The sequence below is a fragment of the Bos indicus x Bos taurus genome, chromosome 16, assembly GCF_003369695.1.
Source record: "Bos indicus x Bos taurus breed Angus x Brahman F1 hybrid chromosome 16, Bos_hybrid_MaternalHap_v2.0, whole genome shotgun sequence".
NCBI classification, from domain to species: domain Eukaryota; kingdom Metazoa; phylum Chordata; class Mammalia; order Artiodactyla; family Bovidae; genus Bos; species Bos indicus x Bos taurus.
This window is the reverse complement of record NC_040091.1, coordinates 78,689,693-78,706,030: the sequence shown is the minus strand read 5'-3', so window position 1 is coordinate 78,706,030 and position 16,338 is coordinate 78,689,693. Positions and strand designations below refer to the sequence as shown.

Below are 16,338 nucleotides of genomic sequence, written 5' to 3'. Positions count from 1 at the left end.
CCTTCCCCCCGGGGCACCCTCTGCTTCAGCGCTAACGGGTGAGCAGCAGGCAGGCCAAGCTAGCAAGTCAGAGGAGGTGGACGTGGGCGCTGGCTGTGGCCCAGGGCGTGGGGCTTTGAGGTCCCACCCTGTGCGTCGCTTTGGCGAGTCAGCAAACCTTGGCCTCTGAGTTCCCATCTGTAAAATGGGGGTAATGATACAAGTCCGCAAGGCAAGTTCCCCGAGCTTTCCGAGCCTGTTTTTTCATCTGGTGAACAGGGAGAATGCTACTGCACCCGCCAAAAAGTTGCTGGGAGGGTGATTAGGAGACCTAAAGCCCTCAGCACCTCTCCTGTGGTGCGTTCTCAGGAAACATTAGCCATTATTTTAACACCTACTTCAGAGCAATATTGTAATGATACATTGTATAACAAAGGTCTTTGAAACAATATAACAAGATCGTCATATTGTATTTTTTTTTAAACTTGGGAAGACACCAAATTGACAAATACTTTTTTTAGGATAATAATGCCTGTTGTTTGTTACGGGTGTGGTGAGCAGGCGCCCACAAGCCTCCAGAGAGAATGTAATTTTTTTCACAATTTGGCACAATGCACCAAAATCTCAAATTGTTCATAATATCTGATGAATAATTTCACTTCTAGGAGTTTGTCCTGAAGAAAGAATCAGAAATGAAAATAAAGATTTTTGTACAAGAATGTTCATCACAGAATTACTTAACAGAGTGAAAAACTGAAAAAAACTTTAAGGGCTTGTTGAATAAAGGTGGTTTACATTTCATATAATGATGTAATGTTAAAAAAGATGTCTAGAATAATATTCAATGAGCTGATAAAATATGGCATGTTGCCGACTGCCGGGCACAAAGTAATATATATACAACGTACATTCAACAGGACTTCCCTGGTGGCTAAGACCCAGCGCTCCCAATGCAGGAGGTCCAGGTCAGGGAGCTGAATCCCACAGGCAGCAACTAAGGCCATATAAATAAATAAAAATAAATATTTAAAGAAGATGCATTCAACAAACCATTACTGAATGCCGGTTTTGTGCCCGGCACTCTTGGGCACACAGTAGACCCAGTGTGGGGTCCCACATAGATTGATCACAATTTAGCCTGGAAAAAACTTACATGTGTTTTATTATAATGTAATGTAAGGTGCTCAGTCGTGTCTGACTCTGTGGCCCAGTGGGCTGTAGCCTGCCAGGCTCCTTTGTCTGTGTGTGTTATTAAAATATATACAAAAAGAAGGTACATTTTCACGGTGGAATAATGACTGTTTTCTATATTTTTCCTTTATATTTTCTTATGATTTCTTTTTTCAAAAAACAAAGAACCTGCATTACTTCAAAAATCAGGGGGAAGCTTACACTTTTTAAGGGAAAGGCTGGGCCTAGGTGACCAGCAGTGTGAGCTGGGTGTCGCACGGGAGGGGTGGCAGGGCCGGGCAAGCCGGAAGGAGAGAGAGCACACAGGCTTGAGTTGCCCTCTGCTTCTCTGTGACGCTGACCGAGCCGCTTCAAAGCCGGTCCCAACGAGGGTAAAATGAACTGATCACTCCTGCCTGCCCCCAGGTCAGGAGGACCAAGGAAGCCCCCTCTGTGCGCCTTTGACAAACATCTGCTGTGCTGCAGGATGCGGGGTCGCCTTCCTGGGCCTGGATCTCCCCGTCCCCCTCTCGGAAGGAGCAAGATGGGCCTCCTGCCCTGCTGGGCCGTGATGGACGCACACAGGGGTCTCACGCAGCGCCCACTCTTCTCCTGAGATGCGGGGGCACCTTCAGTAAGCCCTCCGGTGACGGCAGGAGGAAGAGTGGTCTCACCTCCTCACCTCCTCCTCGTCCCGCCCACCAGCGCCTCTGCTCTTGGCTCCCGGGGGTCTTTCCATCCTTTGCCCCGTTGGATGGACCTGGGGGTCTTGGTGGGGGCGGTGGGTGGTCAGTAACTTCTTTCAGGTACCCCAGCCGAGGCAGGGCTGGATCTAGACCCTGCGGCTCTGACACGCGGGATGTCCCCACAAGGTCCAAAGTGGTGCGGGGCTGAGTCATATCACCGAGCGGGGCTTCGCCTGCCCTGCCATTCCCGTGAACTCCCCAGATCACTCACCCTGGGGCCCGGCGACCACACGGTGCCCTGAGAAAGGGCCCAAGAAAGCCCAGAATTAGTCACCAGCTCAAATCAGAATCACACAGGCCAACGTGCCCGGCCTTTGCCCAGAGGTTGACCTTAAAAAAACCCAGAGATGCTCCACCCCATCTCCGCTGCAGGCCACAGCCGGTGGGCAAAGGGCGGGGCAGTGGGCCGGGACCGGCTCACCCCGAGGGCAGGGCGCCTGTGGTCTAACACCGCAGCTTACAAAGCATGTTCAAGGACTCGGCTTCGCCTGACCCGTGAGGAGCCTGAGCAGAGCAGACAGAAGCGTCGTCCTCCACGTGAAGAAGGGGGGTTGGGGGCGTCTGGCCAGAGTGCCCCAGGCAGGCCCCGCTGGGATCATGCCAGCTCAGGCCTGGGTCCGCCTTTAGCCTCAGCCTTGGGGCCCCATGACTGCTTTGTTCACTGCCCTTAAAGAAGGTTCCCAGGGGGCTTCTCCAGGGGTCCAGTGGCTGAGAGTGTGCCTGCTGCTGCTGGGGACATGGATTTGACCCCTGGTCCGGAAGCCCCATGTGCCTCGGGGCAGCGGGGCCCGTGTGTCCTGACGACTGAGCCGGGGGGAATGAGCTCCACCACAGAAGCCCACACCGCACCTGCAGAACGGCCCCTGCCCTCCGCAACTAGAGATAGCCCGCGCAGCAACCAAGACCCAGCTTAGCCAACAAATAATCAATAAAACTGTTTAAAAAGCTTATAGAAAATTTCCAGACAGAGAAGTGGCGGGGCCTTCCTTCGCTGTTGCCCTTTGACAGATCATACAGACAGTGCAACACCCCCCCGCCCCGCCCTTCCCCTTCCCACTGTTTCTTACGATTTCACGTTATGATGGGATCGCGACGGTCACTCCCCCCACAGGTGCGTCACGCGTGTCCCCTTCCCCACCAGGCACAGGGGCCACAGCAGGGGACCAGACACCCCGCTTGACTTATGGAGCTCAGGTTCTGATGGGAGAGACAGACAGAAAGCAGACGGCTTCCCGTTAGCTGAGAAGAGAGACACCATGGCGCCTAACTCGTGCCAGAGAAAGAAAAGAACAAAAGGTGGGTTTTGCCCAGAGGACTCTGCGGTTCCTAGTGTTCGGCGCCAACACCACCAATGCCAACATTGATTTTATATCATCCAGGCTTGAAGTGTGTGGGTGTGTATTTAACACGAGCAGTTGTTACCCCCTTTTCTGTTTCGCTTACCAGCATTTTCCAGTGTCCCAGCAGTGGGAGGGAAATGCTGAGTTTTGCTAACTTCTGGTGAGGTAGGGGGTTGGAGTTGGAGAAGCTTCCTTTCTGCCTGTCTTTGGGGAGGTTGGTGTACCAGCAAATCGGGAGAAGCAAGGTGGCAGGCCTTAAGATGGGGGCTTCGTTGGAACAGCCCAGGAGAGCTCCTCTGCTGTGAGCTGGGACCTCGGCATGTGACTCGGTCATTTCTTGTCTCAGAGAGCTACGGGGAGGGTCCGAAGGGCCATGGTGCACTGACCTCTCCAAGACTGAAGCGTCTGGAATCAGTCCTGCCAGCCCGGTGACCCCACGGGCTGCAAGGCCCGCCTCCCTTGGGGTGTGGTGGGACAGGCCTGGGTGTGTTTCTTCCCAGTGTGACCTCCTCGGGCAGCAGATGAACGGTGTGTCTGCTCTAACCCAACAGCCCCAAAGGCTGCACTCCATGCCTGGAGCGGGCCTGGTGAGACCGGCTCTCCAGGAGAATTTCTGAGTTCTTTCCTGCACTGACTGATGTTTCTTTAGGCCAAATCTGCTTAAAAATATAAAGACTGAATTCCCAGCCCTTCCAGAAACCTCCAAGGCTGTCACAGACTCAGAACACAGATGCCCTTCAGCATTTGTCCTGGATGGGCCCAAAGGGCGTGAGGATAAGGTTCCGCCAGGATTTGCCAGCCACAATGCCACACTTCCACTCTGAAGTGACGCCTGGCTGGCAGCTGCGCTTAAATCTTTTTCCCCTCCTCTTTCTCTGAAACCTCCGAAATGGGAAACGTCCTTTAAAATAGGAAGACGAGAAGACAGGCTGCCCTCCCGGGGGCCCACGGCAGGGCTGCTGCTCTTGGCCCGACTTGACACCAAATCTCGAGCGCTTTGAGGTCAGCCTCAACTACTGGATTGAGTTTTGTCTGACCCAGGGATCGAGTCGCCCCCTCACACTCATTTCAGTCCCTTCCACTCAAGTAAAGGCAGACACAGCTGTCGGGTGAGGGCAGCAAGACTGTTTATTGAGAAAGGGGAACTCGCCGCGGGGCCCAGTGTCCCAGCCGGTCAGAGCATCTGAGTGCCCGGGGACAGATGCTGGAACCCTCTGTCTGCAGGGAGGCGCCCGCCCAAGTCCAGGGTGAGTCCTGTGGCTTCTTGGGAGTTGGGGGAAATAAAGGATGGGCCTCCTGGGGTCGCTGGCAGCAGGAAGGGGTTAGCGCGACAGCACCGCGCTTCCCACGCTTTGGTGAGTGTTGAACATGAAGATGCTGACGCGTGATTCAGCACAGCCACCAAGACGGCAGAGCGTAAAGGTCCAGGATTCTTTGGAGAGGGGCCAGAGAGTTTGGCTTGGAGAAGGTATTTCTCAGCAGGCAACGCGATTGTAGGAGCCAAAGGTAACAGAGCCGCCCGAGACAAGAGTGGCCTCTAGGGGGTCTCTCCCAGGGGGCAGAGCAGGGAGGCCACTTCCCTTTCCGAGCCCGGGTCGGTGTTGCAGGTCCATCTCGCCCGGTCCATCTCGCAGGACGTTTACTGCGCTGGAGACAAAGCGCCCAGGTGTCCAATGGGCGGAGCGGGAGGAGAGCGGGTCTCAGGAGCCGGGCTGGGGTTGGGGGAGACGCTGGAAAAGCTGAGATTTTGGGAAAGCTCGTGAGGGAGACCCCGCGGACCCGGCGGAGCAGCCCGCTGCGCTCGGGGAAGTCGGGGAGACGGGTGGCGGTGGGGGACGGCCCGCTTCGCTTCCCTCCGCCGCCCGCAGCCCGCGGGCCGAGCAGCTACGGGCCAACAGCCGAGGGGGCGCTCGCCGTCTGGGCTCGGCCGCCCGCGCGGGCCGGGCTCCGGAACGGGGAGCCGTCTTCGCCGGAGAGTGATGACGCCGAGCTGCTCCCGCGCGCCGGGCGGTCGGCGCGCCCGCAGGCCCCGCGCTGCCGCAGCTGCGCGCGGAACGAGCGGTCGAGTAGCAGATAGATGAGTGGGTTGGCGCAGCTGTTGACGAAGGCCAGGCAGGTGGCGACGGTGAGGCCCCAGCGCAGCGCCAGCAGCAAGCGGCAGGGCAGCGGCAGCGCGCCCAAGCTCGCCAGGTGGAAGACGGCGCGCAGGGCGCAGAAGGGCAGCCAGGAGCCCACGAAGGCGCCCTCGACGGCCAAGATGATGCGCAGCGAGCGGCTCCGGGCGCGGCCCAGGTGCGGCGGCCCGCGCAGGCGGCGCGACACGCGGCAGTAGCAGACGACGGTGACGGCCAGGGGCAGCACCAGGGTCAGAAGCAGCAGCAGCAGGCTCAGGCCCTGAAAGGCGTCCGACGACTCCTCCCCGCACTGGCTGCCGCGGTCCTGGCCGGGCAGCGGCCGCAGGCGGCGGAAGGCCAGCGACGGCAGGCCGGCGGCCAGCGCTGCGGCCCACACGCCCGCGCAGGCCGCCAGCGCGCAGCGCCGGGAGCGCGGGGAGCGCGCGGCCAGCGGGCGGCCCACGGCCAGGTAGCGGTCCACGCTGAGGCCGGCCAGCAGCAGGGCGCCCGCGCAGCGCGTGCCGGCCAGCGCGAAGCTGCTGAGCTTGCACAGGCCCTCGCCGAAGGGCCAGCGGCCGCCCCGCGCCGCCGCCGCGGCCCACAGCGGCAGCGTGAGCACGAAGCCCAGGTCGGCGGCCGCCAGGTGCTGCACGAAGGTGTCCACGAGCCGCCGCCGGCCGCGCGCCCCGGACAGCAGCCACAGCACGAAGGCGTTGCCCGGCAGGCCCACGGCGAAGGCCGCCAGGTAGAGCGCGGGGATGTAGGCGTGGCTGTAGGGCAGGTCCCGTGCCGCGCACAGCTCCTCCGGCTCCAGCTCGTCCGGCGCGCCCGACCCCGAGTAGTAGTCCCAGGGCGCCGTCCCCGCGCTGGGGCTCCAGGGCTCCGTGGGGCGCATGGCCGGAGACGCCCGGTGGCGGACGCGGGGCCAAGAGGGAGGGTGGCTCTTCACGGCCCGTGCCCAGCCCAGCACCTCCCTTCCTGCCCACCCAGTCGCCTCGGCCCCGGGCGGCAGGAAGGGGTGGGGGCGGGGGAGGGGCAGGCGCCTGGGCCGAGAAGGGGGCGAGATTCGGGGTGGGGCGGAGGGCGGGGGACCTGGCTTCCTAGCTGGGTCTTTGGAAGAAAAGTGCCCGGGCTGGATCTCCGCCCTGCCTGCCGTGGGAGCCTGGCCTGTCCCTCATCAGTCACTGGTTTGACTGAACTAAGAGCGTCAAAGGTCTCAGGGCCCAGAGGGCCGGTAGAACAGGCGCTCAGAGCCTCAGTCCCTCTCACCCCCTCTTGGCTCCCGGCTACTGTCTGTCTCTCTCTTAGGATTTTCCCCAGGGAGGTGCCAGCTGCCAAGATTCCCCTGGCCTCTTTGCAGAGCCGGCGGGTGGAAGGAGCCTGCCCTTGGGGGCCTCCCTAGAATCAGGGACTGAACACCAGACACTCGGATGGTGTTAGCTCCCTGAGCTGCCCGGTCCGGTGTCTTAGCCCAGGGTGGCATTTCTGACCAGCTCAGGTTCTCAGGGAGCCATAGGGAGGGTTTGAACCTGGAGAGGGAGGGTCAGCCTGTCCAGATGAGGCAGCAGAGCCCGGAATCCAGACCCCAGCCCTTCCCCACCTTCCTTCCTGGGCAGAACCTACCTATGGAGCCTACGGGTGTTAGGCTCGGAGTGCAAGATGGAGTGGGACTCAGTGGCAGAGGCGCTGTCCTCAACCAGGAGTCGGGAGTTTCAGAGGAGGACGGGATCCCTTGTGGACTGAGAGGCAGGAAGGATTGAGAGAGAAGGGTGGGCATGTAGCCTGGCCTTGGAGGAGGCGGTGGGCCAGGGAGAGGATGGGGGCAGGGTTCCCGAGGATGCTGGGCATCCAGTCAGGCCCCAGCTTCTTTTAGCACGTCCTCCCGTGAGCTGCTGCGGTGAGCTGTGACAGTGAGTCCTCCACAGAGCCACGCCTCGTTGTCACCAGGAATGGATGAGCCGTTGGGTCATCTGGCATTAAAAATTCAAGGTGGGTTATTCTTCCATTTCACTCCGTTTAGCCCTGTTACAGCAAGCGCCTCTGTGTGGCAGGCCCCGTTGCGGGTGTCACAGGAGATGCCGCTTTTGACCTTGGAGGGTCACTAGTCAGGCCCCAGAGACAGGTCCACGCGTCCCGCGTGCAGGGGCCGGCGTGCCAGAGGTCACACGTCCCGGTGTGAAGGTTCACGCAGTCCCCCCGGAGCTCAGAGGAGGGGGCAGCCCCTCTGATTGAAGAGTATGTCCCGAGTCTTGCCCGGCACCCGAGGTGGGGACTGAGAGGCCCCTGGACACGCGGAGGGGCAGGGCCCACCTGGGCCCCCAGGGCAGGGCAGTGCCGACCCGTGGACCGACACGCAGAGGCCGCAGGGAGCCCTGCGGTAGGCTGCTGTCGCGTGTGCAGGGGATGGGGAGTGTCAGGGGACCGGCAGTGGGGACTGAGGGGAGCAGACCCATCCAAGAGGCCAGGGGCGCGGGGCTCTCATAGCCGAGCAGGCGGGTGGGCCTGGGCAGCTGGCGGGAAACGACTCAGGTGCTGTCCGCCCATCGGTCCACTGAGGCCGGGGCTGTGGAGAGGCGTGTGTGTTCTGTTCTGTGTTGATTGGAGTGGGGTGATGGAATAATTCGCAATCCACACACACCAGGCCCTTCTGAGGGCAAAAGCAGTGTTATGACCGTTGACCTGGCCCGTCAGGCTGGCCTGTGCCGAGCCAACGGGGACATCAGGTCTCCCTAGCTATGGCCCCTCTGTCTGCGGAGACACCCGGGGGAAGAAAATGCCAAGGGGCAGGTGGGGTGTGTGCACACTGTCCCCAGCAAGGGTTACTGCACCATGGGAAAGGCAGGCAAGGGCCGAGGCCGGGGGCGGGTGGCCTTTGGCCCGCCCTCCCCACCCCTGCCCCCAGGCCTGGGTCTCCCCTGAAGACCCCCACCCACAGTGTGGAGACCGGGTGGGCTGCCTTCTCAGGTTTGGTCAGGCTGCTGGCGAAGGACACTCTCGTCCTGGGAGGCCCTGCAGCCTCCGCTCCGGAAGGCCAGCCCAGGCTGCGCAGCCTCGCGTGAGCAGGGACACGTGGGGGCTGCCAGGGGCAGTTGGGGACAGGCCCCATGCCTTCTGGGCGCACGGCAGCCCAGGCCCGGGGCGTGTGTGGTTCTGAAAGCTCGAGATGAATGCCCAGCTGCCGCAGGTGGACGAGAAGAGTAGGCCAGGCACCAAGAGGGCCGTGGAAGCAGGGCTGGAGGGGGGCAGACCTGGGCTGTTTATTAGAAACATCGGGCCTTGCGCTTCCGGGGCCGTGGCCTTGTGGTCCTGAGTGCGTGGCGTATTCTCTCTGCTGGGGCCTGGGCGGCAGGAAGCCACAGGGTTCTGGCCTGCCACGTGCCCAGCCTGGCTTCAGTGATCAAGGCCAAATCCATGATGCCAGCCTCTCCTCCCCCTCAGGGCTGGAACCAGTCCCCTCATGGCATCTCTTCCTAGTGAGCTGAGAGTCCAGGCCCCTGCAGATGGGCATGGAGCCTGTAGGGAGAAGGCCTGCCTCTCTCCATTCGCACCCCAGGGCCCTCTCAGGCCCCCAGGGCTCCAGCCTTCCAGAGGGAGAGTGGCTGGGTGAGCCGGGTCAGCCATACACCGACCACAGGCTTGTCAGCTCCTGGGGTGAACAGGGTCCCCGTCACCGTGCTTGGCACAGGCCTGTGTAAGATCAGGGGAGTATAAATACAGAAATATCCAGGGCTTTGAACTGGATGGCCTCTAGGAGGAGGTTTTTTTTTTTTTTTCCAGTCCCTTTATGAGCTGTATATTTAAGCTCTTAACCACTGTCCCCCTTAATTTTTCTGTCCGATCATCTTTAACTCTTTGGGGAAAATTTTGAAAGTTCTCTCGCCTTTTTCATCATGAAAGCCTTGGTCACATCGCAGAGTGTGGAATAAGAAAAGGCGTTCTGGCCCCTCTGGTAGCATGACACACCAGTGAATTTTCCGGCCAGCGAAGGGCATTTTCAAAAAGGAATTCGACTGTGAGCCCGTAGCTCTCGGGTTTTCCGTCTTGTCAACACTGCATTTCAGATGTTCCCCACGTACGTATTTCTCACACGCCTGTTTCAGAGACGTGTTTGTAGTCAGAAGGTGCACAGTTTCAGTCTGCTTTTCTCGAATAATGCAAATCCACATTTTCCTGTGTTGCTGAATCTTCTGATCCCTTTGCTTTGGTCATTTAGGTTGTCTGTAGTGTTTTCTGCAGTATTTGTATTTATACAAATTTGGAATAAATAACAGCACTTACCACTTTTTTCTCCTTTCACACTGTCCTCTGAGTATAAATGCCTTTGTGAAGACAAAGGCTATGAGATTCTTTGTGGCTTGACACACCTGCCTGCAGTGACCACTAATGGGCATCGTAGGCGAGCACAGCTTCAACAATCTTTTAGAGACACTCATTGGCAAAATGTATCTTTCCACTTTAACAGGTAATAAGGTAAAGTGGTAACTCACTTCAATTTACATTTCTTTGAAAAAGTAAGATTGAAAATGTTTCCAGATGTAATTCCTCTCATGTGAACTGTGTCCTTCACACATTTATCTATTACAATCTTTTGTGTGTCTGATAATTTGTATCAACTATTTATTTAGAATAAATCATTATTCCACTTGGTTCAAGTGCCTTTCCAGGCTTTTTTTCTTAGTTATTTACAATTTTTGTTTTACATTTTCATAGTGGAATTCGTTGCTCTAAGCAATTTCAGAGTTTAGAATGTTACTTTCTCTTTGATGATCTAAAAACGTTCACTTTTACTTTTTAAATGTATTCATTGGGCGGCACTGGGTCTTAAGACATGGCACGTGGGACCTAGTTCCCTGACCAGGGGTGGAGCCTGAGTGCCCTGCGTTGCGAGTGCAGAGTCAGCCACTGAACCACCAGGGAGGCCCCTTCAATCTTCTTGTTAAAATTTTGTATCATCTTTTTAAATCCACATAAATTTCTTTTTAGATTTCTAACTTTCCCAACGCCATTACATTAAAACTATTTGTAAGAACCCCGCTGTACTGCAATGTCGAACTGGGTCCACACCCACCACGCTGTCCGTGTCTGCATGTCTAGTGAACAAACAGGTGGGGCTGTTGGTGGGAGAGGCTGGCGTCCACGTCCGCTTTATAACTTGACCGCCGTGTGCAGCTGGGCTCCAGTTCCCGTCTCAGAGCAGGTGGGAGAGGGCCTGTGTGACGGGGGAGGATCCCATGGACAGCGGGGGGGGACACCCCCACAGCAGCTCTGCAGTCCAGCCCAGCCCCCCTGGGGAGCTTCGGGCTCGGCCGCCCTGCCCCCTCCCACCCCGGGTGTCTGTGCACACAGCAGGTGGAGGGTCACGGTCTGAGATTGCCCTGGACACCTCCTGTGAGGTCATCCCCACCTGGGGGCTTTCAGGCTGGGCCAGCGCAGGTCCCTGGGGCACAGGTGAGGTGGCTTCTGCTGCAGAGCTGAGTGGGCCGAGGCATGGACTGGGGGCAGCGTCGGTCTGCGGCCCATGGTGGGCAGGGCAGGCGTGTCCCCAGCCTCTGGATGGCGAGGGTGCTAGAAACGGGGGCCCTGCCTTCATTCAGTCCTCCACTGGCTGCGGGGTGCCTCCTCACACACCACGCTCCCGAGCCCTCCATGTGTATATGCATGCACGTGTGTGTGTGCGGCTGTGCACGCACGTGTGCCTGTGCCGGCGTGTGGAGCGGGGAGGGGTGTCAGGGGAAGGCCGGCAGTGGTCCCCCCTACCCCTGCCACCGCGGGCTCCCCAGCCCAGGGCCGGCCCCACCCTGGGCGCCAGGGGTGGAGCGGGGTTTCAGAAACTCTCAGGGACGAGACCAGGCGGCTGGGAAGGGGCAGGAACATCTCAGCGTCCCTGGGGGAAGTGCTTTGGTGACTCAGAGTGAAAGTGTCTCAGGGCCGCAACCTCACTGCTGGCCTGGGGGCGGTGGGTCAGGGGTGAGAGGAAGAGGGCGGCTTTCAAGGAAAGCGAGATTCCATCTCCTGCTTCAGGGCTGCAGACTGAGGTAGCAGGAACCCGAGAGGAGGACAGCGGCAGGGAAGTCCCCTGGCAGGACAGGGCCCCAAGGGTTTGGAGAGGAAGTTGCAGGTCTGGGTGGTGACTACTCAGCCCACAAGGGTTGCTCGCCAGCACTTCCCAGTGATCTCAGCCCGTCTCTGGTCACCGAAGCAGGACTGGTGGCTGGGAGGGGGCGAGGGGCGCGGGTCAGCCCTTTCGCTGCCGTGAGCCTGCCCTTCCCGCCTGGGCCCTCTGCCCGACCCTGCCCTTCCCACGCCATGCTGCCCGTCCTAACAGGGTGGACGCCCCACCTGTCAGCGAACAAAAGACAAGAAGACAACGACAGGGTGCTCCCTCTCCAGCCGCCCCTGCCGTACTGGGGAGCAAGTTTTAGCGCAGAATGGCCGGGAGGCGGGCAGACCCGGCACCCTGTCTCCAGTGTGGCCAGGTTGGCCTTGAGGCTGTGTCTGGGCACCGTGGTGAACGGGTGACGTCTGGAGTCACCCTCCCAACTTGGCACAAACGTGAGGAGCCAAGGAGCCTGAGAAGGTCCTGACGGTTGGATCTTTCTCACAGTGACTTTGTGACTTATCTCGACATGCCTGAGTTTCACAGTGTCTACTGGGGATTTCCCTGCCGGCTGCTGTGACCGGGCCAGGCAGGCCCAGGAGGACTTCAGTGACGGCCGGGCTGAGCCGGGCTTGTGCAGGGGTGTGGGGGCATCGGGATCCCGGCCCCCCCTGCAGAAGAGACAGCCTGGCGGCTCGGGCAGGGGGCTGGGGTGGATGGAGGCTCGGGGGGTGCATGTGTGCGGACTCCCGGCCCGGGCGCCTCCGTGCTGGACCGGAGAAGAGGAAGGGAGGCCCTCAAAGGCTCGGCCTCGGTGGCTGGCAGCTGCTGGGGTCGCGGACCTACCCAGAAGGCCGAGGACTGGTTTCTGAGCTGGGTGAGCTGCGGAAGGCCATGAACTTCTGGGTGAGGGGTGAGACGCACGGGGGTGGCAGGGAGGCCAGGTTGTATGGAGGCGGAGGCTGCAGGCCTGGCGGAAAGCGCAGGGGTGGGCAGGGCCTGGGGCGGAGCCCTGAGACTCTGCGTGCAGGAGAGCTGGGGACAGACAGGAGGGGAGCAGCCCACCCTCAGACGACAGCAGTTTGCAATTTCAAGCTGCCCCCAGGCCCCAGGGACAGTGTAGGTCAACCGGAGGGTGTCGGGCCAGGAAAGCCACCGCAGGGCTCTTATTTTGAGGGCAAAACTATCTTTATTTGGAAAGTATGGGTGGGCTTCCCTGGTGGCTCAGGTGGTAAAAAATCTGAGATGTGGGTTTTCAATCCATGGAAGACCCCCTGGAGAAGGGAATGGTTCCCCTCTCCAGTATTTTTCCCTGGAGAATCCCATGGACAGAGGAGCCTGGTGGGCTACAGTCCAGAGGTCACAGGGTTGGACACAACTGAGCAGCTAACGCTTTCCCTTCATGCGGTTTTTAGGTTTTTCTTTAACTGCCCTGGTCTGAATGAGGAGAATCCGCAAAATCAAAGTGAAGCTTATGGAATAACTGTCGAGACCTGGCTCCCACTGCTGCCGGAGCTGGGTGAGCTCAGCAGACATTCACTTGTAGAGGCGCAGAGGGTTAATTCTGGCATTTTTAATGATCAATTCACCAAAAAAAAAAAAAAAGGAAGAAATCAGGCAAAATTAATGCAAGATGAGCACAAACATTCCTGCATCACTGTGTAGACCGTCTGAGCCGCACAGACAGCGACAGGCTTTCAACAGCACCTAAGTCAGGCTTCAAACGCCTTCCAGTATAGTCACCTCTCATGGATACCTTTAAACTGAGGTTGAGAGACAGGAAAACCATGTGATGTGTTTGCCCAGGTTCAAATATTAGCCCCAAGACCCCGTATTTTAATCGAGAAACAGAAAGGGACATTTGGTGCCATGCTTTTATTCAAATGAAAGGGGAAAAACTACACTGTACCAGGAAGTAGCAAATAGGACAGTATTTTACAGCACAGCATCGTAAAAAAAACCTGTAAGCGACGCTCCCGAGTGGACAGGCAGCACACCAGACGCTGTACATCGCCCCAAGTGTCCATGGAACCACAATTAAAAAGCTGGATTTGGCTTTAAAAACAGCCAACTGAACTGTAACAGTCATAACACAACTGAGCAGCTGAGGGGAATGAAAAGCTTTCCAGTGCCTGTCGCACGGCAGAACCTGACAGGCCGCGCGGGGGACCGCGACAAGGGTCTGGCAAACTCAACCAAGTAATTATCCAACAACGTGACCTCCGATGATGAGAAGCACCAATGTGTTTCAATAAGTTGATGACTATCTCCAGACTTTATGAAATAGCATAATTCTCATTTGTATAATTTTAAAAACATAATTTAAAAAAATCCACAGACTTAAATATATCCATATTCCTTCTGCATGAATAAAGTAAACCATCATACTGAGAGCAAGGAACTTTTGTGGCAATATTCACATTCTACCTTCAGACCTCACAGACACCACTGGGCACAGGCAGGCCTGAGAACAAAGGGTGGGCCTGTCTGGTCTCACATAGTCACTTCCTCCACTGTCTTGCATTCAGTTTAAAAAAATTTAATGGCCAAGTAGTATCACCAAAAAGATTGCTTTGATAAGGGAAATTTCATTGATTAAAAAGAACAAATTTAGTAATGTTGAAGGCTTGTTAACTCTCCTTTTGACTATTACCGCATTTTGATTAGGTTCACTATTTTTTTAAACTAGTCAATCTATTTGACAATCATTTCCTTCTAATTGTGACCGAAATGGTTGTCTGAAAGGTAAAATGTGCAATCCATCAGTTTTAATCTTCATATATTATATACACAATATGTATACACTTAAAATATAAGAGTTACATATATCCTGGTCTTTTACATGCAAACAGCAGATCACAAATAGTTCTGAGCTACACACATATCTTGCACAGGTATTGGAAAAAAATCTGTGAAATTTTCTTTTTTACAGTTTAAACAAATATACATAAATATAAGAACATAAATTACAGTAAAATATTGACAGCATTTGAGAAGATGCTGATAGCCCAGACGCACTGACGCCGAAGGCCTTGTAATAAGAGAGAAGCACAGTCCAGGGACACCTCACTCCTCCTCTCTTTAAAAATAAGTGAATACATCATCATATGAGATATTAGTTATTTCTCTGAACAACTCAATTAGAGAAATGTATATATTTTTGTCTCTACTTCCCATGAAAGAAAACAGACTATGCATCTCACATATGCCACAATACTGTCTTCCCTCTAAGGCTACATGTTGTCACAACACTGAAACATAACAGGATCACAGAATCGTTCAAGTCTTTTCCTGAGAATGAAGTTTTTCCCCAACTAACCCTCTGGTATGCACTGTTATAGGAACAAAGATCACGTAGGGAAGAGTTCAAGTGTGTATTTAATCTAAGGTGTCCCACTTGAAAAGGATGAAAAAGAAAAACTCAGAATCAGTGAAAGAATGTGAAGCTATTTTAAAATTAAAACGTAGCCCTTTGTACATGTTTAAAAACTCTAAATGTATCTTTTGTATCAGCTATAAATACAACGGAAAGACCTCTCAAGAGCCTGTGGCAGGAAGTCTTCCATCTTCAGACTACTCTCAAAGTGCCGTTCATTTCTGCCAGCTTATAAAGTGACGTGCTTCAAAAGAGACAGAAAGCCTTTTTGTTAAAAGAACAATCTAAATTATTCTGAGACGGCCAGAAGTGGTGTAAAAACAGCACTGATTTAATCAGCAACTTCTTATAACATTTCTCGGTTAAGCTCACGTGGTTTTAAGTGAACTATAGCAGCTCTTTACAACTCCTCCTCTTGTTTCATAGGAAAATGGTAATACTTGAGTGAGTAATAAATACAGAAGTGTAAATACTTCGCAGGGTAGTTCGGCCAACGCTCTGACGCCACTAAAGCACGAGGGTTACTGGGGAGCTGGCACTAGTTTTCTCTGCGTCCTAAGAACCGCGCGAGCTATCTCCGCAGGCCTATTTCCCACTCTCGTGATCTCCACATGAACCCAAATACAAACGTTATCCTGGAACAAACTCCAGGGGAGGAAAATAGCAAAATAAACCATCTGAAGACACTCATATACGTTAAAAAGTTAAAAAAACAGCAACAAACAAAACACACAGCTGATGATCCTAGCCTTACGTCAACTAGCGTCCGCAAGAACTCAGTGCTTCGCTGTATCGAGAGCCCAGCAGGCACACCTCCCCCAGCGAGCCAGACATCGCCATCACCTGGCCCGGCACCTCGGTGCGTCTCCAGCACTGTGGTCTACATTCCAGTTGTCATGACAACAGGGCTGAACGTCCAGTTTCAATGAATAAAAGTCTGTTGGCAATTAGAAAGGATTTCTATAGGCAGGAGGGATGAAGTGCAAACTTACCATGAACGTTCAGAAGCAGGATCTCCCAGTTCCTATGCTTTAGTGGGTAACAGTTTTTTGGGCGTCACTGGCCTCTTGGCCTGCCACAAATGGCTGTGAATGGTAATGGCATCAACACTGGCAGATAAAGTTTTAGCAGGGATGTGGCTGAACTGTTTCCTGTCAGAATTGTATTTGTAAAGGCCCTCGATCATCTTTTTAGTGACAGACTTAGGGCCTATCCCAGTCAGCTTACTGATCTCTTCAGTCTCTGGGCAGTAGGCGTACAGAGACCGGAACTGGCAGCCTGAGTCCCGAAATAAGATCAGGAAGTTGTTGGCATCTGACTTCTCCATTTCCTTCAGGATTACAAACAAAAACAAAACAACAATAAAAACCCTTAAACGTTTTGCTGAACACAATTCATATGTTACATTTCTTGACACGTAATTTAAAACAGAAACTCTCCAGCAGCTAAAATGCGGTGCGTGTAATGCACGCCCAGCACGCTGGGCTGAACTGTGTGCAGGCCCCTTACGGCCGAG

General features: G+C 55.5%; 2 protein-coding genes across 5 annotated transcripts in view; both read right to left on the bottom strand.

The window, feature by feature from the left end:
- Nucleotides 1-4,340: 4,340 nt before the first annotated feature.
- Nucleotides 4,341-12,749, bottom strand: GPR25 (G protein-coupled receptor 25). The gene has a single exon (XM_027565817.1). It carries the CDS (start codon nucleotides 6,242-6,244, stop codon nucleotides 5,120-5,122), a length of 1,125 nt encoding a protein of 374 aa, XP_027421618.1. The 5' UTR covers nucleotides 6,245-12,749; the 3' UTR covers nucleotides 4,341-5,119.
- Nucleotides 12,750-13,302: 553 nt separating this feature from the next.
- The window catches only part of CAMSAP2 (calmodulin regulated spectrin associated protein family member 2), a 97,238-nt gene continuing 94,202 nt past the window's right edge, over nucleotides 13,303-16,338 (bottom strand). For all 4 annotated transcript variants that reach the window (XM_027565813.1, XM_027565815.1, XM_027565814.1 and 1 more), the window contains one exon: nucleotides 13,303-16,152. In XM_027565813.1, the coding sequence (XP_027421614.1) occupies nucleotides 15,847-16,152 (306 nt within the window). In that variant the 3' untranslated portion in view covers nucleotides 13,303-15,846. The remainder of the gene's footprint in view (nucleotides 16,153-16,338) is intronic.